The following is a 22,347-nucleotide window of genomic DNA, read 5'->3' as shown; positions in this document are numbered from 1 at the left end:
AAAAATAAACAAAAATAAAAATGCTACTAACAGCATGGGCAAATACTGCAAAATCACGCCTGGACCACAGTGAGTGCTTTCTAAAGTGATGGCCCTCATTGCCATATGTGGCCGGACAAGTAGGTGCTGCTTGGAGGAAGGGCTTGGGCTGTCTACCTGTTGTCAAGGCTGTGGGTCCTTCAAGTGGACAGCTGCCATGCTGTGCCACCTCCTCTCACTGCACACACTGGTGCAGGTACTAGATGCTGACACTCTCAAACTGTACCTCTCTAGAGCCACCTTACTTGCTATAAGGGCCTTACGGAGGCTCCAAGTCACCATTAACTCCAGCCACTCAGCCTCTGGACGATGACTGAGCACCAAGGATATGAAAATCCAGCTCCTTGAAGACCCACAGCTCCAAGTACCATTGGCTCAGTTGCTGGGGTTCACAGCACACTCTGGAGAAACCCCCCATGACTCACACTGGCCTCAGTTTTGCTTCAGAGCCTGACCATGCTGCCACCCACGCTTGGCTGCTCCTGGCTGCCCTGCCGTGGGGTACAGGAGTGTCTTGGCTCTTGGCCCACTTATGCAACTTTCCCACAGAGATTTCCCTCTCAGAGCCCATAGGATGAATGAAAAAAAAGGCAAAAAAAAAAGAAAGAAATTACAATTTGTGTTTAATTATTCAGAATCTTCCACCCACACAGACCAAGAGCGCAAAGTTCTGGAACAGCTACCTATAGCTTTTGCAATTACACTGGAGAAATGAGCATTTCGTGAAAGGCGCAACCGGCGACCTATTAATTAGCTGAGAAGGAACATGGGGGGGGGTGTTTCTGAATATATCATAAACGAGTTCTGAAACAGCATTGCTCTATGCAAACTTTTAAGGGGGTTTTGCTTGCTTTTCCCAGGCAATCTTTTCTATCTTTGCCTTCCTTTCCGCTTCCACAGGTACCTTTGTGTCTTCCCGTTCCCCGACTTCAGCATAGCAGTGGCTGCCCACTTGCTCAGAGCCCAGTCTCCTCAGACTTCACCCCCAGGAAGAAGCACAGCAGCTCTGGGTGTGCATGGGTGCGTGGTGGGGATGGGAGGGCTCTTTCTTTCCCTTTCCTTCTACACATTCCTTTCTCTCACCTCTAAAGCTTAGAGCAAACATTGGTACCGTACCAATGGATTTGGAACAAGATGGAGCCTACCTTGTTCTGATGAACAGACTTCCTGCTCCTCAGTCACGCTTGTTTGCTCGTATTGCCCCCCACTGCTGCTGGCCTGTGTCTGAGGCAGAGCTGAGCAAACTACTTCCTACTGGGTCCTTCCTAGGAAGCATATGTAGATCACGAGCTGGTAGCCACCTGAACATTTGAGCAGTAGTCCTGAGGGAGCCAGCATTCATCCTGACGGTGGTGGCTACCCAGCCGATGACCCTGGATGGGCCACCATCCCTGTGTATCAACCCTACCCCTTCACAGAGAACAAAACCGGCCTGCCTGCCCCCAGGGCCATACTTCCAAGGGTATATACACAGAAACACACGAGAACTCAGACAATTTGACTGCTCTAAAGCGCATGACTTTGTTAGGAACGGGGTGGAGCAAGACAGTGTCAGGGTCACATCGGGTGAAAGGGATAAAGGCAGGCTAGGCTCTTCACAGAACCTTTGAGAAAAGGCAAAGCTGGGTACAGTCCTGCTCAGCAACAGGGCCAACACCCTAATGCCTTTAATGCTCCTTCAAAACCAGAAGAATCAATGAGCAAGGGATGTCTCCTGGCTGAGAATGCACCAAGCAGAAACTGTCTGAGGAATGGGCCCACAGTTCTGAGGCATCTGTCGACAAGGTTAATCTTTTCTCTCAAGAGGTTCATAGAGCTGGGGACGTTGCGCAAGATTCCATCTCCAGTACGATGGGAGAAGGGGCACTATGAAGCTATCCTACAAGTCCTAAATGCTGTCATTTTTCCTCTGGTCTGTATTTTTTCATGGGTGTCCTTAACTAGGCTGCAAGCTCTCTGGGGCAGGCCTCGAACATATTCACTGCTCTGTTCCCCGCATCTACAGCTGCTCTTGTGTATGGAAGGAGCTCAGAAACAATGAATGAATAATATATAGAAGGAGGGCCCTGTGAGCAGTATTCTAACTAGGCCACAACAAACCAGGAAGAGATCGACTGATTGCCCCAGAAGTATTTTCAAACCTCACAGCAGTGAATGGTCTCACAGAACCAAGCCAGTGGGTCCTGGCTAGTCTTTGTCAACTTGACACAGCTAGAGTTATCTGAGAGGAGGGAACCCCTACTGAGAAAATGCCTCCATAAGATACAGCAGTGAGATATTTTCTTAATTAGTGATTGATGCAGGAGGGCCCAGTCTGCTGGGGGTGGCGCCACCCCTAGGCTCTATAAGAAAGCAGGCTGAGCAAGCCATGAGGAACAAGCCAGTAAGCAGCACCCCTCCATAGTTTCTGCTCTGTTTGAATTCCGCCCTGCCTTCCTTCAATGAAGGACTACAGTGTGGAAGTGTAAGCCAAATAAACCCTTTCTTCCCCAACTTGCTTTTGGGTCATGGTTCTTCATCGTAGCAACGGAGATCCTACCCACCTAAGAAAGGCAAGTAGAGATCAACAGACAGTCCAAACCCTCGTCCCTACACCCGAGAGACAGTGAGAATGACAAACATTCACCAAAAGCATCTGGAGGAGGGGGAAGAATGGAGGGGGGTACCTGGGTCCAGCACGGCTCCTTCCAGCGTGACAATACAGAAGAGTTGGATGAGCTCTCCCCGGGTGACTGACGGCGTGTCCGAATGCACAGAGGCATTAAATATGGGACCTGGAAGAGAGTGGAGTTTAAGTCGCATTAGTCTCTTTCACACAAGTTCAACTTCCATTCCTGAAGCTCCAGTAGCATCTAAATGTGGTTCGCTTTCCTGGGAACTGGTCTAGGGACATCGTAGAGCAGGTATTCGAAGATCTCTTTTCTCCACCCAGAGACACTTGCATCGGGCACACCTAGCTGAACTCGGTCTGGACGAACTCTGAACTGACCTTCTCTGCCTGATGCCCACAGCTTCCTTTGGTAGGATACGTTCACCTCGCAGCTGGGAAGCTTAGGTGGGTTCCGGGTTCAGTGTAGTCCAAACTAGCCAGGGAGGGTGAGAGACCAGAGGGTCAGGGGTCAGGGACCCAACCCTTTTGGTCCCAGTTGGTTGACTGGCCTTAGCATGTTCTGCAGTACTGATGGGGACAAAGACCCCAGAGTTAAAGGGCTGAAACCCAGTTAGGAGACAGACCAGCCCCCAACAATGACAATGTTTACATAAAATATAGGGAGGGGCACTGAGAGAATGCTAGAATTTTAGGAGAAACAGACAGCGTGGAGAGTCCTAAAAGTCCAGCCAAGTTGGGGCAGGCAGGGTGCATATACTTCTGGGTCAACTTTGCTGCAAAACTAAAACTATATCTCAGCCTCCACTGAGCTCTCCCCTCACCGCAAGAATACAGCGCCTAATGATTACTTTGAACCCATCTCTGATTCCCCTTAGATTATACAGGTATTTCACAGCTCAAGTCAAACTGATCCCAACAGCTTAATGCTTAACTTTATTATTCCACCTTCTAAAATCTAGGAATAAGAAAAACTGAAAGAATGTTCTAGAATATCAGTGCTGTGGGATTCTACTTGGGATTTTCAGCAGAGCATAGACAGACGGCCTGGGAAGCAGAGGTAGAGCTTACTTGAGAAATAGGGACATTACTGTTTCCTTGTTCAGATTACTGGCAAGGAAAATGGACCCCAAAGTGTGTTTTAAAGCCTCCATAAAAAACCTACTGGCTCATGAGAGTGTGTGAAAGGTCACGCCGCCATGAGGCAATGAGCTGAAATGACTCTGGCTGGATTTTCACTTCAGTTTGATGACTAATAAGAAGTCATGAAATTGCTTTCCTAGCACTAAGGATATGAATAATCCATGTAGTCCCCAGAAGAAGGGTAAAGAAAGGGTGGATACAGAGATAGGTGTGTTAGGGAGACCCAGGGACTAAACTCCAGAGGGGCAGAGAACATGGCAGGACAGCCGGCCCAGGAGACATCACCTCCACCAGATGCCTCAGCCCTGCCCCTGCTCTGCCCCCCCCCCCCGGCTCTGCCCACAATTGTGTGGAGTTCAGGACCAGCCTTACTGCTCTGAACCAGTTACATGTAAATGACTGAGAATGTTGTTTCTGTTGGTTCAGTGGCCGCAGTGAACAAGGAGGTTATACTTTTCCCGTAGATTAGAAACTTGATTGTAATAAAGGACTCTGCTAAGGGCTTTCTTTGAAAGTATTCAGGCCCCTTCTAAGAAAACCCCAAGTGACCAAACGCCGAAACGCTCAGTTGATTTATGTATTTTTCTTATTTGAAACAATGAAATAATGAAACATTATTAAAAAACAATGATTTTTTTTCTAATTTGAACAAACGTCACTTGTCTTTATATTTCCAAAGAAAACCCCAAATGCCTTCTGGGTCGGTCACAAGTCATAACTCCTATTCCCCTACTGGTGGCTGCCGTGGGAACCAAGGGAGGGCTGGTGAGAGGGTCTGTGCTCTGTCTCACAGTGCAGACAGGGCTGGGGAAGAAGGCCTTCATTGTGGCAAACAACTTGAGAGGAGTGGATTTCCTTCTGATGAAATCAACAGCTCAATGTTAATATGGTCATTATCCCAGAATAGTGGGATATTTCGAAATATTTTTATTATGGTCAAGTTTTGTGGCAAAGCTGTTTTGTGAGGGAATTTGTCTGGTTAACTCTGCAGACCACAGACTATGACTTGAGAATTCAGTGAGCAGCCAGAGTCGCTAGGGGTCCCTGGATTCCCAGTCAGCTAAGAGTATAGGGACCACTTAGGTTTTAAATACAAACACTGACACAACCACGGTCCATTCCCACTAGGAAAAGGCCCGAAGGGCAGCTTCTCTGTGCAAGCAAACACTGCAACCCATCTGCTCCTCCAGCCGGGGGGTGTCACGGCTAAGTGATGTTACTCTCTGCAGCCCCGGGCCAGTGTCTACCTAGCACTTACTTACAGTGTCTACTGTAACAGGACAAATGATCATCTGACATTAAAGGGGGAAGAAGTGGGTCATAGAATTTTATCTATAGCCAAGACTTCCAAATCATGAAGATAACACCAGAGGAAAAATTCTAGGAAGATGAACAACCTAAATTAGTGTTTCGTAGGGCAGGGTGAGAGTGGGGGTGTGAGTGCTCTACTTTCTGCAACATGGATCTATTTTAAATTTTTAATCATTATTTTTATTCTAAGTGTATGCCCATTTTGCCTGTGTGTGTGTCTGAGTACCACATGTGTTATTCCCACGGAGGCCAGAAAAGGGCGTCAGATCCCCTGGGACTGGAGTCGTATATATGCACACAGTTGTGAACTGCAATGTGGGCACTAGGAATTGATCCCAGGTCCTCAGAAAGAGTGCTCAGGGCTCTTAATGTCTTAGCGCTTTCCCTCTATTTACACATTTCTACACTAAAAAGAAAACAATTACTACTCTTTTAAAAGGATAACTCCTACATCATCACGCTTAAATCTCATTTCAACCCTGATACCTAGGTCAGTAAAAGTCATGATCTAGTAGATTTCCCCTGGGAAACTCAGACCCCACTAACAAGAGAACAAGACTGGGGATGGGGTGATAGGATGGTGGAGCCAGGGAAGCCTTCTTTGTCATGGGTCTCAAGGCAGAGTGCTGATGGGTAGAAATGAAGGCTCTTCATGATCAATTCAGTTGTTTACTGGGGGACAATCTGGGGCTCTAGTTCTAGGCTGGTCAAACAGGTGGCAACTTCTAACTAAGATGGGGACAATCTGTGACAATTCCGCAGACAATATAGTTTTTAGGCGATCTATTCAACCTGGAAGTAAAGAGAGTACTACCTGCCAGACTGAGATTTAAAGAATTAATAGACTCAATCTCTATCCCTAACACAGAAATATATATGAGGGATTTTATATCTCCCCCTTACACATAAACGAAAGAATGATCAAATAACAAATGTAAAATAAGACAGAAGTGACTATAGCAGAGAGTAAGACAGAAACATACAAAAAAGGACAAAATCATGTAATCATCTCAACAAAACACAAATATGGATAAGTGCTTTTCCTGACAAAAATGCCCAACAAGGGACAAGTGTGGAGAATTCCCGAGGCAGAGGCAGGTGGATTCTGATCTACCTATAAACAAATGTGAGCGATTTAACAATCTCTTTTTCAAAAAGATACATTTTATTTATTTATTTATTTATTTTTGGTTTTTTGAGACAGAGTTTCTCTGTGTAACAGCCCTAGTTGTCCTGGAACTAGCTCTTGTAGACCAGGCTGGCCTCAAACTCACAGAGATCTGCCTGCCTCTGCCTCTTGAGTGCTGGGATTAAAGGGATGCATGACCACCGCCTGGCTAAAAAGAATATATTTTAGTTTTGTTTGTTTAGGTGTGTGCACATGACTGCAACCGCCCAGGAAAGCCAGAAAAGGGTATTGAGTCCCTGGAGCTGGAGTTACAGGTAGGTGTGAGGTGCTCAACATGGGTGCTGGGAACCACACTAGGGTCCCAGAATAGTTATGTGCTTTTAACCACTGAGCCATCTCTCTGCCCCCAATAATAATAATCAATTAGAGCATCTTGCATTTGTTATATTGATTCAGTTAATGACAGATTTTTTTTTGTAAATGAGTATAAAAGTATATGCATTCAAAATTCCGAACTAAAAAACAAAACAAAACAGAAAACCCAAAAACTCCCTAACTAGCATGCAGGGTGGCCTAGTGAGACCTGCTAGTCTAACATTGAAGAACATAGACAGTTCTTCACAGGGATCATCTAACGGAGACTGGGAATTTGAAGCTTTAACAGCCATCTTCCTACTGAAAGCCACACAGAAGGTGTGCCAGGTCCTAGTGAGTCACACGTAAGTGTGAAATATTTCCACTTGTGAACATCCACCTTGCAGCCATGCAGTCCAGAAACGTGGGCTTTTCTGCCTTACAACACGATGCTATTCTAGTTGCTAAGGATAAAGTCATTTCTGAGTAGGTAAATATCATGAATAACAGTTGTCAACAAACTTGGCAGAGTCGCCAATACACAGCACCACAGTAACTCTGGTGACGCCTATTACAGGAAGTGTTTCCAATCCACGACTCAGGGGAGCAGTAAGGCTGAGGGTCCATGCCAGGGTGGAATCACTCCTGAGAGGCCGGACCCAGAGCTGCTGTCACCACATAGAGTCCTCCAGTTGGAAGCCACGAAACGACTGGATTCAGGCTCCCATTCTGAACCATCCATTTCGACAAGGCATGTGCTTTTCTCTCCACTATGTTCCTCAAAGACTGAAGTATCAGTTCTGGTCTTTTTTTTAAAATAAAACCATACATTTCCAAACAACCAAAACAAAAGAAATAAAAACTTGCACATGCGTGTTTTAGACAGACGTATACCAGTGGGGAAGTGGACAGACCCGACTCGTCCATCATCTGATGAGATGATAAGGTGTGGCCTGACAGTGTAATGGACTAGTCCCTGATCACAAGGATGAAGTGAAGGAAAGCAGGCTGCAACATGGGGGATACTTGAAAACCCTGCTCAGACACTACGGTGACATATGTGCCAAGAACACAGCGCAGGAAACTCCACATACGGAGAAAGCAGAGGGGTCACTGCGGGGTGGCAGGCTGGACACTGTGGGTGAAGGGTCTGAGTTTCATCTGGGTGCCATAGGAAATGTTCTATAATTGTCTCTGGTGACTGCTGGTCACACAACCCTGTGAGTGTATGAACAGCCTCAGAGTTATGGACCTGGCAGGGATAAACTAAACAGCATATGACTTCCGCTTCACAAGCTATTTGAAAAGGCAAGGACAAGGGCTTGGGAGACCGCACGATTTGTAAGAGTGGTCGCTGCCTATAAATGAGGACCCGAGTGACCCCAGCACTGTGTGTAAGTTGTGGGTGGTGGGGAGACAAGGATCCCTGGCTGTCTCGCTATCAGGCCTGCTCCGGGCTCAGTGGGGAAGCGTTTCAGAGGAACACAGAGTGACAGAACCAGACACCTGACGCCCTCCTCTGCCTTCCAAGCACACATGTGCACATAAAACCACACACATATATCACATTCACATACCACTCACACATACCCAAAGACAAACAAATAAATAAAAGGGCCCTTGATTAAAATATTGGGCTTGTCTCCCAGCTCAATCTGTGGCGTCATGGAGTTCAGTTCTGTGCTCACCTGAGGTTTGGAAGTCAATCTCAATGGGATTGGAGAGACTAGTCGCCGCTTCTCGCCACAAGCTACCCCCAATAGGAGACCAGGCTGTCACCACGCAGCGGTACAGCCCTGCGTCAGAGACCTGAGTTTGGTACATTCGGTATCGAAACTCATCCTCTTGAACCTTCTCTAACACCACGCCGTCCACCCGCGATGCGTCTGTCCAGTTCTCCAGCTTCACCACAGAGTCCTGGTCCAGGGAGATGATGTACTTGGTTTCGTTGGGACTGGAGAGGTCCCCAACAGGCTTCTCAGCCGTGATGAGCACAGAGTAGCGCGGTGACTTAATATTCTTGGAAGACACTTTGCAAGTCATCTCAAACGTGTTCCCCGCGGCAAAGAAGGGCTTTGGCTGCCGTGCCTTCACCACGAGCACAGAATCTGGAGTGAAGAATCAGAGGGAGGTCATTTCCAAGAGATTTGGTTAAAATGGATATACAGGGGCATCCGCCGCCATCGGGGTTCCCGGGCGGCGGAGCGCGTCGGGAGCGGGCGGGCAGGGGGGGCCCGAGGGCCGGGTGTCAGCTGCCGTGTCGTCCCGCAGCCATGGCCCTGCGCTACCCCATGGCCGTGGGCCTCAACAAGGGCCACAAGGTGACAAAGAACGTGAGCCAGCCGAGGCACAGCCTGCGGTGCGGGCGCCTCACAAAGCACACCAAGTTCGTGCGGGACATGATCCGGGAGGTGTGCGGCTTCGCGCCCTACGAGCGGTGCGCCATGGAGCTGCTCAAGGTGTCCAAAGACAAGCCCGCGCTCAAGTTCATCAAGAAGCGGGTGGGCACGCACATACGTGCCAAGAGGAAGCGGGAGTAGCTGAGCAACGTGCTGGCCGCCATGAGGAAGGCGGCGGCCAAGAAGGACTGATCCCCCCCCCCCCAATAAACGTTGCTGTGGCGCAATAAATAAATAAATAAAATAAAATGGATATACATCTAAAAAAGGAAAAAAGAGAATCAAAGCATCCAGGAAAGAGGGACTTTTTTTTTTTTTTTTTGCAATTTGCCACACAATAGCGCTAAGGAAAAAGCGGAAACTCCAAAAGAAAATAAAGTATCTGTCAGCAAACAGGCTGGAAACCGCCACAGGGGAAGCCACAAGCTATCTGAGGTGCAATGGACAGGGAAAGTGTGGACTGGAGAATTTCAGATCCTGGAGATGTTTCATCGAGAGAACTCAGAGCTAACAGGCTCTCAGGACTCACCGAGTCAGGGGAAGATAGGTTAAGCTAGCCACATCACAGCCTCTCTGCTGAATGTCAGCCTGTATGCCAGCATGGCTTTTCTCCGCCTGACCCTGTGCCACTAAATGCAATTGCATCTGCAGATGCAACGACTCTACCTGATTTAAATTTTAACTCCAGAGATGTGGTTTTAAAACTGCAGTCACTGTCGACAGCAACAGTACCAGTGGGTCTGCATGTTCTTTTGGCTTCTCTGTTAAACATTAATCCCTAAGCATGTACACATTAGGTTTCCTCAGCCATACTGGCACAAAGCCAGGCATGAAGAAGTTATATAGCTACTAAAATATGAATACTGTTAAATAGCTACTAAAAGATAAAACGAATCATGCCCATTCCTTAAAAACAACAACAACTTGATTTTGGTTTTTTGTTGTTGTTGTTTTTTGTTATTTGTTTTTTGAGACAGAGTTTCTCTGTGTAATCTTGGCTGTCCTAGAACTCACTCTGTAGACAAGGCTGGCCTCAAACTCAGAGATTTACCTGCCTCTGCCCCCTGAGTGCTGGAATTCAAGGTGTGCGCCACCACCGTCTGGCTCTAAAAAAAAGTCTTTTTAAAAAATTATTTTTTATATAATAAAAAAATATTGTTTTTATTGAGCTATATATTTTTTCCCATTCCCCTGGGGAGAAGGGGCTGGGGAAAGTCTTTTAATACAATAATTAATCCAAAATTCTATCAAGTTAAGAATTTGGTAGGGAGCAATTTGTCCTGCCAAACCTATCAGCACAACATATGTGCCATGCCGTCTTCAGAGAGATGATCCAGAGGTACCACTGACCAGGCACATTCAATCTTGCTTCTCCCATGAGTTTGCTTATCCACTCATGAATTAGACATAATTCATATCATATCATATCATATTGAAGGACCCCAACTCGTTTTAGCCACAGTTATACCGTTTTGCAAAGGATTCACAAATAACAAGCTCAGGGCCTCCGGAATGCTGAACAAATAACAAGCTCAGGGCCTCCGGAATGCTAAGCAAAGACACCTGAGATTAGAGCAAGGACAGCCTTATCTGGCTGCAGGACAGGAGATTTATGGACTGGCATGAGTAGGAACAAAGACTTCAAGGGATGAAGAGAGGATTGCGAGGCCTGAGTCACGTATAGAGCGGGGCCGTCACGAGTCAGGGGCTGTGCAATCAGATATCTAGTCGCCAGCCAGGAAAGGGGGGCAGGATAGGAGGAACAGTAAACCGCTGAATAGTCCCCTCATTGTTATTTAGGTTAAGAATTTACCACCCTGCATCTTGCTTCTGTAAACCTCGCTTTTTGCTCTCCTATAAGAACCCCTCACCCCCAACCTGTGGGCGCGCAAGTCCGAGAGACTTGTCGCCCCAGGTACCTGCGTATCCAATAAACCTCTTGCTGTTTGCATCCGGCTGCGTGTTTTCGACTGATCTTTGGGCACGGGGTCTCTCCCGAAGGAAGACGCCCACGGGAGTCTTTCAATATCATATCATATCATATCATATCATATCATATCATATCATATCATATCAAATCATAGGCTCTGGTGATGAAACAGTAACCCGCCACTTTAAGTACTAGTAGAGGAAGACAAGCAGATAAAACAGTGTGACTAGGTGGTAAAAATGAAAGAACAACTACAGAGAAAAAAAAAGAGAAAATGTAGGGCTGGATATGAGGAAAGGGAACAGAGTTACAGACAGAGTGCCCCAGGAAGGTCCCATTAAGAAGGTGGCATTTGACTAAGCACCTGAGGGAGATGAAACAGCTTGCCAGGTAGTGAGGTGAACCATGGGAAGGGTAGACGAGCTAACCAAGTAGAGTGGGCAGTGGGTAGAGCTGTGGGGAAAGCTGATCAGTCTATACAGGACACTCAAGGCCACTGAGGGGTCGCTGAGACAGGGAACCTATGAGGGTTCAGGGTGGAAGAATTTCATGATTTGATTGGATGATGCTAAGAGTGTGATTATTATTGTTATTACTATTATTATTTTATTAGTCTTGAGACAGGTTTCTTTCTGTAGCTCTGGATGTCTGGAACTGGCCCTGAACTCAAGAGATCGGCCTGCCTCTGTCTCCCAAGTGCTGGGATTAAAGGCGTGTGCCACCACCACCCAGTTTAAAGTGTTATTAAGGGTGGATGCACTGAGACCAGAGAGGAGGCGGTGATGTAAATACAGTAAGAGTAGTGGCTCGTGAAGAGTGGAGCATGAGGGGCCATTAGACTAAGCCAGCGTCCAGAATGAGGAGTCAGAACTGGGCACGGCAGTGTCTGCAATCCTGGCACTTAGGAGGTTGAGACAGGAGTATCAGGAGTTCAAAGTCTTCTTTGACTACATACTGAGTTTGAGGAGGACTGGGCTACATGAGGCCCTGCCTCTAAAAACAAAAAGGCCACAAGTCAATCAAACAACAACCAAAAAGGGAAAGTTAGGGGTGGGAGTGGCTAGCTTGCATAAGGCTTGTAAGATCCTGGGTTCAACCCCTAGTACATTAAACAGAACAAAGCAAAGCAAAATAAAGCGAATGAGGAATCAGAAGGGAAGGCTCGGGTTGGCAACTGAAGATGGAGGAAGACAGGTTGCAGAGGCCAGAGGTTCCGTTTTAGACACAAGTCTGAGCGGTGCCTGCTAGGCAGGAAGGCAATAGAACATGGAGTCTGGAGTTGCAGAACATGCTGGGATAAACATGCAGAACTGGGAGTCAGCAGCTGGCAGGTGGAGTGAGAAGACCTCGCTAAGGAAGGTAAACAGGAATTCAGGGACTCCGTCCTGATGTTACATCCTGTATGGGAACCGAGAATGGACAGGAAGCAGCAAAGGAGGAAACTGACAGCAGGCTTCTGCAGTGCATTGATGTCTGGCGGTCTTAATACGCGCAGTGAGGGGGAGAGTAGGTACCATAGAGAGATGGAGGAGAAACTAGAGATAGTAAATATAGTTCAATCAAGTCCTCCGCTACCAAAGGACAGAGTGGTGGGCAAAGGTTGTAAGAAACAGAAAGATGAAGGAAGAAGATAGACCAAAATTAGTTTCCCTAACAGCATTCTTCACAGGCTGGTGGGAAAGGACCAGAGGAGAGAGAACATGGAAGACATAAGAGAGAGGGCCATGTGCCTGAGCCCTGAGAGGGGCTGGCCTTTGCTAAGACAGAAGGGTGAGTAACAGGTTCAACGCTGAGCCCGGCAAACGGAAGTTCTCCTTTGACTGTCTTTTTATAGGGGATGGAGAAGCAAGGCCAGAAGCTGATGGAGGCTGGGGGAGGATGTTTGCAGAGAGAGCAGGTGGCGTGCAATTATCACTTAGGAGAGTGGGGAAGTAAACACACGAGGGAAACCAGAATGGCTCTCAATGTTGAGAGCCCACGTGACAGAAGGGATCGGAGATTTAAAGTGAGGCCAGACCACTGTTGGAATGTTTTTTTTTTCCTTCAATTGCATCTAGCTCTGCATATGCAGCCAAGGAGACAGCAAAGTTGGCTTTGAATCGGGTTGTGTTTTAAGCAGAATATAGGGTAGACCAAGCCAGTGGCAAGAGATGCAAAGGAGGGACGTGATTGGGAACTTAGGCTAGGGATCAGCAGGTGGTCATATAATTCTCCTCACCCCCTTGGCCCTGGACACATATCAGAGAGGGCTACGGGTACATGATGGACTTCCTGGTAAGAGAGAAGTGAAGACCCAGTAAGGAGGAAAGACAGTGGCAGATGGCAGGACTAACAGACTGAAGTACTCAAGGGAATGATCTAGAAAGACGGTGTGCATACAGAGCCAGGCATGTGAAAGTTCAGCAATGGAGGGGTTGGGTCTCAGCTATCAGAAGTAGGCTGCTCTGATGTACAGAATCAGGAGTGAAGGACCAAAAAGCACATGAGATACAACACTTAGAGGAAGACAGGGGACTGAGAACAAAAGCCTTGCCTGCACCAGGGTTCTCCACGGTGGCTCCTCTAGAGGATTCAACATCAGCATCCAGACCGCACACACCGTCAACCAATCCGAATATAATTTCTACTGGGATCTTTGCTTCTGAAAGCTCCCAGGATGACTTCAACAAAGCAAGCCAGACAGGAGTGGCAATGAAAGCAAGGCTGGCATCGCCAACAAATGAGCAGAGGACCCAGGAGTCAAGCAAGTTAGTGGCGGGAGGAGATATGAGGAAGAGGGAAGAGGAAGCGGTATGGTCCTGGGTAAGGAGAAGCAGACAGGGACTTCTGGGGCTCAAAGGAAATGGCAGAAAGAGCACTGGGAAACAAGGAGGGTACCTGACTCCTGTGAAGGATTGTGGGACGTAAACACTACCACTTAGCAGGGTTCTTGAGACAACTGTTCTCAGACAGGGGCTTGGCAGCTGAAAAGCAAAGGAAACAACGGGGCGCAGGAAATGCAAGGCTTTGCGAATGACAGCGAGCGGAAGAAGCCCTTCCCTCTCAGCTTGGGGACGTAGGAGAAGCAGCAGTGAGTCTTAAAGGAAGGCAAAGAGGGTCACGGGGTGATAACAGCTCCCTAGATTACAGCTTCCTAGAGCATGGACTTCTAGTATGAGTGGGGGGTGACGGTAACTGAAACAGACATAGACAGAAGACTTCAGAAACTGAAACAAAACCCAACAATGAGGAGCATGAAGTTCCTACCTTCTGAGGCCCAGAATATGTTGACGGGTTTGGAGAAGACGTCCTTACTCTTTACCCAGCTGTTGTTTCTCTGCCTGGTCCAGGCAGATACAACACAGTAATAACTGCCCCTGTCTTCCTCTGTAGTCCTTTGGATCCGGAAACTGAATGTGTCAGTGTGCTCCTTAGAAAAAATAAACTCTCCACTCTGGGCCCGCTGCTTGCTCCTCTCTCCGTATCTTAGAGTCCAGTCCCCATCCATGACTGCAAGAAGTTCACTGGTCACCACGTCGTCACTGCGACGGTTCATTTTGTAGTACCACGACACGGTAAGTCGGACACCGGCCTCCAAACGCTTCATGTCCACCACCCGGCATTGCAGTTCTGTAGGGTCGTCTGAAAATCCAGGGACCTTCGAAGCATTCAGGTAGACTTGGTATTCTGGTTCTGAGGAGGGAGAGAAAGAGAAAACACAGCAACATAAGAACTGGCAAAAGGAACAAGCCAAGGATGGCTCAGATTGTAGGAAATTGTCCATCCTGCCAACTTCTGACATAGAGATCAAGTCTTTGTGTTGGGCAGCAAAGACCCTATAAGAGCATTTCTCGAAGCTTGTAAATCACTTTGTCCTGTATCTGCTTTAAGAAAACGGCCAGGGTGGTTGAAGAGATGGTTCAGCGGTTAAGAACATTGGCTGCGGCAGTCCTGTCCAGACAGTGAAGAAGCAGGATGTGACCTGCCCCACTAAAAACAGAAAGAAAAGAACGTCTTACAGAGGAACAGGTCCTGCTCCTTCACTGAGGCTACCCACTCAGAGGGAACCTTCATCTGGCGATGGATGGAGATAGAGACAGAAACCCACATTGGAGCACTGGACTGAGCTCCCAAGGTCCAAATGAGGAGCAGAAGGAGGGAGAACATGAGCAAGGAAGTCAGGACCACGAGGGGTGCGTCCACCCACTGAGATGGTGGGACTGATCTAATGGGAGCTCATCAAGGCCAGCTGGACTGGGAGTGATGGAGCATGTGATCAAACTGGACTCTCTGAATGTGGCTGGCAATGAAGGCTGACTGAGAAGCCAAGGACAATGGCACTGGGTTTTGATTCTACTGCATGGACTGACTTGGTGGGAGCCTGGTCGGTTTGGATGCTCACCTTTATAGACCTGGATGGAGGGGAGAGGACCTTGGACTTCCCACAACCATGACTGCTCTTAGGACGAGAGAGGGAGGGGGAAAGGGAGGGGGAGGGGGAGGGGGAAGGGAGAGGGAAAAGGGAGGCGGGGAGGAGGTGGAAATTTTTAATAAATAAATAACAAAGCATTCACAATATCAAAAAAAAAAAAAGAACATTGGCGGCTCTTGCAGAGGACCTGGGTTCAATTCCCAAAACCCACACTGTAATCACAACCACCTGTAACTCCAGTTCCAGGGGATCCAATCCCCTCTTATAGGCTTTGAGGACATGATACACATGCGGTACACAGACATACATACATACAGGTAAATACCCATACACATTAAAAAATAATATTAAATTTAAAAATAGAAAGAAAACGCCCAAGGCCAGCAGCCAAATGTCCTGGGTCAGAACCCCCACTTTTGCGTAGGATAAGGGAAGCTACCAGGTGCTCCAGGAAGTTGGAGTCTTTGAGAGGGTTCTCAGAAACTTAGTGTCCATATCCTATCAAGATTGTCTCTGGGATGCCAAGCGAGCCCCACTTGAAGCTCCCACGGGAACAGCAATGCAAAGTTAACCCAGAGAACAATCTATAATCTGAGGCCCATTAGGGCTCAGGTTCCTGCCTCTCCTGGCTGTGCCCCAAATACAAGGCCCCCAGGTCCCCATACTCATACATATTCTTATCCTCATTTGCTATTTTCCACTGAATCTGTATTCAGTCAGCCAACACCCCCTGGCTGAAACTCCCCAAAAGGACATTCTTTCCACTGCCACAAATAACTCACCCTGTAACTCTGCCAGCCATGAAACCATCACCTAGTGAACCTGGCCGTGGTGAGTCTGCTCAGTATCGGCCCCCACTTCCCTGCCGTGTTTCCATGTTTGTGACATCACCGGCTGCAGGCCTCCTCCACACTTGTCTCCTAAGGAACCTGTATTAGAACCCCTTGGCAGCCTTCCTTCCTCTCCAGGCCCCCTCCACAGGCTTCCCAACCACCATACGGGCTGCCGCCCTTGTGGTACAGCAGTGTTTGGGATGTTCTGCAAGCCTCAGTGTTCCTGGGGATGGCGCTCTTTCTCTGAGCTCCCATACGCCTTTTCCACTCTTTGCTTGGAGGTCTCATCCACAAGATCCTGGAACACAGTAGGGACGCAAGATCTACCCCCTGGACCCCTGGATTGATGGTAAGGTTATTAGAAAAGTCTACTTTTTTTTTTTTTTTTTGCTCTGAACGCTTTGCCTTCTATGAGAAAAATCATTCGACTTAAATGGGGCCTCCACTTTCCAGTGCTCTCTTTATCTCCACCGCCTTCAGCAACTTTGTTTAATTTCTTGCTGCTTTTATTTATGACTCACATGGATTATAAACTGCTGAGGTCAAGGGACTGTTCTTTTGTGATTTACACTTCTAATGAAATTTATGACATCATGACTTCTCCAAGAATGATTAACAGGGCTAGGAAACGAAAAGAACTCAAAATCTTGATTCTCTCAAATGTCATCTTCACAAGCATTTAATTATGAGTAAGACTGGGCTCCACCACAGAGGTATAAACCCACAGGGCCCCTGCCTGGCTGTGTGAGCAGCCCCGCTGTGCTGTGGATGCTGCGTAAGTAGGTACCAGAGGATGCTGGGACATCAGTGGTACAGAGGACTGGGGCTGCCTCACTTCACTCTGCGTGGAGCAGCAGTGCAGGGGGTGGCTCAGGTTGTCTTCCCACCTTCTGGGAGGGGGCTACCATGCCACACATAAGCTTTCCCAGCAGCAGGTGATTGCGGGGTGACCTCCCAGGAACTTGGGAAAGATGCCATATGCAGAGGACACACAATGCCCTCAGCATCCCACATTCAATGCTTTAGCCCCTTCTGGTATCTCAAAATTTGGTTCAGACTGAAAAGCAGAACAGAACAACCAAGTTCATCTCACGTGGCAATGACAGATTTGAACTGGCTGTGCACACAGCCAGGTGATACAAATATCCTGGGTGCCTGCTGTGTACGAGGCAATATTTTGAAGCTTGGGGGTGAGACCCTCAGACAGTCACCTTGGACAGTCACTGTGGAGTGGGCAACTGACATACGAGAGAACACAGGAGCTTGGAGGAAAAGTGTTACTGCTGGGGACACCCGGGAACACCATGGTGGCAGGAGTGTGAAGCCACCAGAGAAATTCAGGTAATGTGGAGGGGGCAGGCAGGGGAAGGAAGGCTAGCAAGAGGTTTTAACACAGGTTTCTTGGCAAGTATGGAGGAAGCTGAGAGCCGGTGAAATAGAAACACGAAACACACTGACCCTAGACACTGTGCTCCATTTTTCGTGGCAGTGGCCACTCTGGCTGCCATTTACAGAGCTCTGTCTACTCTGAGTATGGTATGGGTAACACTTCCTGATGCAACAGCATCAAGCTGGACTTCATGAGGCCATGGAGAGCCATGAAGACGGTCTGCGGCGGTGAAGCACCAGGGGGCAGCAAGCAGACCTTGCGTGCTAACCCTGCTTCTCCCACTGACCTGCAGACAATCTCCAACCGATTTCTTAAGTTCTCCGGTGCCTCATCTGTAACAATGCAGACAATGACTAGAATACACCTCCCAACACCACTGCAAGGGCTGGGAACTAGAAATTCCCACAGACGGGGCCGAGAGATGGCGTGGCATGTAAAAACACTCGTGCAGGGTTGGATGACCTCAGTTCAGTCTCTAAACCAATGTAAAGAGCCTGGTGGTATTCATCATAACCCCAGCGCTTATGGCAAGATGGAAGGCACAGACAGGGGAATTACCCAGAAGCTCACAGGCTTGCTAGCCTGAATACAAACATGGCAGAAACAGCAGGAGAGCCTGCCTCAACTGGGTGGAAGAGAAAACTCTAGACAGTTGTCACCCGACCTCCACACATCCCCTGTGGCATGATTGTGCTTGTACCCCCCCCCACCACCACAACACAAATAATAAAATAACAAAAGGGTGCTTAGCCTGGGCTCCTGGAGTCCACACCAACATATATGAGCGCACACACACACACACACACACACACACTTCACTATTCACAATTCCCATTACACACCCAGAAGGACCTGTAAAAGTTGATTAACCTTCTTGCCTTTCAAGACCAGCATCTCTGAAGCCAAACCTGCTCTTTTCCAGACTTTACAGTTTCTAAGTTCCACTGCTCGACAGGATGATTTTCAGGACACTGAAGGCTTTGCTGGCCATGACACTGCCAATTACTGCCACAGGGAATGTGACCAGAGGACGGCTTCCCATGGGCCTGAACCCCAGGACGACTGAGGTGCCCTGCCGCTCCCCTCGGGACTTCTGTCCTCTATCAGATCATGTACTTTTTAGTAATAAACCTCGCTGTCTTTCATGGTTGACTTCCACCCACAGGCACTCCCTTCCAAAGTGACCCCTTTCAATTGGCTGTTAAAATGATGATGAACGACAGGGAATGCTCATCACGGACCTGTTCACAGTTCAAGAGAGGGGGCCCACCTGTAAGTGTCAATGGATGGATGGAGAAAGACAGCGTAGGAGACATGTGCGTGTGCAGCACACACACACACACACACACTCACACAAACATGCACGCACACATGCACACACGCGCACACACACACACACAAACATGCATGCACATACACATGCACACATGCGCACACGCACACACACTCACACAAACGCGCATGCATACACACGCACGCACACACTACAGTGCTTTTAGGCTTTTAAAACAGAGGAAATCCTATCATTGGCAATGACATGGATGAACCTGATAGAAATTGTGTTAATCAAAATAAGAAAGACACAGAAAAACAAATGCCTCATAGGATCTAAAAAAGTCAAACTCATAGCAGCAAAGAATAAAACAGTAGTTCTCAGAGGCTGGGGCAGGGAGGGGCAGGCGTTTGTCAAAGGATGTCAAACTTCTGATGGACAGAAGATAAGCCCAGAAAGTCGTCTTATAGGTGCTTGAGAAATGCTAAGAGAGTGGATCTGAAATGTTCTTACCACGCAAAGTCAGGGTGATCATTGGAAACAGATACATTCATTAGGTTAATTTAGCCAATCCGCCCTGCAGACATATATCAAGTATCATCGTGTACGCCATAATTATATACACTGTTAATCCAGATGAGGTAGCGTGTAGCTTTAATCTCAGCACTCCAGAGGCAAAGGAGAACCACTGTGAGTACCAGGTCATTCCAGGTTAAATGGTGAGCCCTGCTTCAATAACAAAGGCAAAACCACATACACACAGAGACACAGATACACACACCATGCAGGCATACACGCATATGTATAATATAGGTAAACAATTTTAGTTGGTCAGCTAGTTAAATTAAAAAGATGATTAAGAAGTGGAAATGATTTACTGACCTTTTAGTGGTCAGTGGAAAAAAGTTCTACCAGGGTACTTCGCCTACCCCCTTTCTTTCTCCTTGGCTACTCTCCAAAACTCACCCACTCAGTGTTTTATAGACTTCACAACCCAACACAGGTGCAATGCTGTGTCAGGGACATTGGCTGGGGCTCTGCAGCATCCTAAGTGTAGTCAGGTCACCAGGTCACCGGGTCACCAGGTCACCACATCACCCACATCAGCCCTCATCTTCCCTCACCAGCGTGCACATGGAAGACACCTAGCTGGAACCCACTCCTAAGAGGCACAGCCAGCTCCCTGCTTCCCACTGACTGTTCTCAGAACCACATTCCCACCGTTCTTTCTCCTGGCCACCCTGGGTTGGGGTGACGTGCCCCATCTTCTGCTTTGCCTCTTCTGGCCTACACACCACGAGAGAGTAAGCCCCATGTGTTCTTCCTCCTTGGTGTCCCTTCCGCTCTTCCCACTCCAAGCCTGAGGCATGGCAGTTAAGAACATCACCCTCACCGTGGCCCTCGCTGTCTCCACCAAGAATATCATGGCCTCCCAGTGGTCCTCTACATGATACACTGGGCAAGTCACAGTCATAAACCTCCCGGGCCTCCTTACCCCTGTGCTTGGTTCAGAGCCTGTGCCCTGGCCTGCACTCAAGGCCTTCACCATTTGAACCCAACCTGACCCCAGTACCGCCTCCCTTCCATGCTCTGGGCACTCTGCTGCTCCTACTCTGCCATCTTCCCTGTCACCTTCTCCCTCATCCCCTAGAGCACCTGTACAGCATGCTGTTGAGGAAACGGTTCAACAGATTCCCCTACTCTACTTCCCTCTTCCTTCACCCTGAGAGGGAGGGACCTGCCTCCCCTACTGTGACCCAGGAGATGGGGAGGGGCACAACACAGTAGGGCTGCAGAACACTCACATCCGGTTATAAGAATCTCACTGGCAGGACAGAAAAAATGTCTCCATGGGCTTCGGCGGCTGCTCTCCTACTCCTGGTGAAGTTAGCCTGAGCCCCACCTCCACCACCAACAGCCTTGGGTGGAATGCATGGACGAGTGGCCTCTTGGCTTGTAAAAGGACAGAGTGCAGGTTTGTCTGAGCTGCCTACCAGCTTTGTGAGTCAATTTCAGACAAACGCTCTCAGAGAAGACTGGATGCCTATGACATCAGAGTGACAGGAGTCGGGACGCAGGTTCCTGTGTCGTTTCTGTCTTGTGCATGTGCAGAAGGTGCCCTTTTACGCTGTCTCACAATTTCAAACATGGTTTGTGGAGCTGGTGTCTTTCTGCAGGCCCCTGGTACCACGCCCTTCTTGGTGGCCGCACCTTGGCAATACAGAACGACTCCTCTGATCGCACTCGGCAGGCAGCACCAGCCCATGCCCCACTTCTCATTCAGAAAGTGTTCGACAGAGATCCTACCACCTGCCAGGCTCCCCGCTCCCTGGAGATTTTACTAGAACACTGCCTTGAACTTCTGCTATTTCTATGTACATCTCATAGAACCTTAGCGGACTCCTTCCAAAGCTAAGGACTACCCTGAGCATCCATCTGCACATGCTACGCAGAAAGCGCCTTCTACATCAGGGATATTAGCATACTGGCTGAATTGGACTAAATTCAATATTTTGCATAAAAATGCTCATTTTTGGCATGGTATTTCACTACTGATTATGGCTACATTCTTCCTGATCTCATCAAGAAATCAGCTAAGAATGCAGGAGAGTTATGTTTGAAGAATGCTCAGCAGTTGGGATACATTCTGAAGTATCTAGTGGTGGAGTGGTATCTGGAGGCTGTGTGTGGTAGTACACGCCTGTAGTTCCAGCACGTGAGAGGCAGAGGCAGAAGGGTGCTGAGTTCAAGGCCAGTCTGTCTTACAAAAGAAAAGATATGGCATATTGGGCATGGTTATGCTCCTGCAGATAAAAAACAAAGTGTAAGGGGAGGGGCGGGAGAGACTGTGTGTGTGTGTGTGTGTGTGTGTGTGTGTGCGTGTGTGTGTGTCTCCAGGGAAGGAAAAAGAGCTGAAATCAATGAGTAAGATACTCACAGTTAAAGCTTGTGATTATTTCTTCCACTATGAATGTTTGTAAATTTGTTTTGAAAGGCTGAAAACAAACAACAACCCACGCTATCAGCTCTTTCACAGAACACGGAGCCATTCTAAGCCGAATGCCAACAGCATGTGAAAATAGGGACCTGGTTTCTAGCACGGGTACCAGGGCCACACCTGCGCGCTCTCTCTTACACACACACACACACACACACACACACACACACACACATGCATGCACACACACACACACACTCACACGCACACACCACACACACACACACAGTCTCTAAAGCTGTAGACTCCCGTGTGACCCTCCTCAGAAGAGTCTACTGGAAACATGGATCATTAAATTTCTTTGTCAGAACTGTCAAAGCCATGAAAAGCCTCCCGAATCACTGGCTAAGTTACTAATTCAAGTACTTTGTGCCTATTGTCTTCAGGAACCACGCGGTTTCCCTACAGTGTGTCAGCAAGGTACACAGATGCCTTCTGTTTACTCTGACAAGTGTACAAAGAGGGTATATAACCTTATCCCCATTCTACAATAATAATACTGACAGTGACAACTGGCATCTATTGAAGG

General features: G+C 48.0%; 1 protein-coding gene and 1 pseudogene across 1 annotated transcript in view; one reads left to right on the top strand and one right to left on the bottom strand.

Moving 5' to 3' along the window:
* The window catches only part of Ptgfrn (prostaglandin F2 receptor inhibitor), a 72,050-nt gene that overhangs the window by 7,092 nt on the left and 42,611 nt on the right, over nucleotides 1-22,347 (bottom strand). The window contains exons 5-7 of the mRNA XM_085677921.2: nucleotides 14,160-14,585; nucleotides 8,273-8,692; nucleotides 2,706-2,813 (exon numbers count right to left, since the gene is read on the bottom strand). Coding sequence (XP_085534047.1) covers nucleotides 2,706-2,813; nucleotides 8,273-8,692; nucleotides 14,160-14,585 — 954 coding nt within the window. The remainder of the gene's footprint in view (nucleotides 1-2,705; nucleotides 2,814-8,272; nucleotides 8,693-14,159; nucleotides 14,586-22,347) is intronic.
* LOC148119416 (large ribosomal subunit protein eL36 pseudogene) lies at nucleotides 8,819-9,182 on the top strand (annotated as a pseudogene).

Source organism: Myodes glareolus, chromosome 17, assembly GCF_982192425.1.
Source record: "Myodes glareolus chromosome 17, mMyoGla1.1, whole genome shotgun sequence".
In the NCBI taxonomy this organism is placed as follows: Eukaryota; Metazoa; Chordata; class Mammalia; order Rodentia; family Cricetidae; genus Myodes; species Myodes glareolus.
The sequence above is the reverse complement of the archived record's forward strand: the minus strand, read 5'-3'. Positions and strand labels throughout refer to the sequence as shown.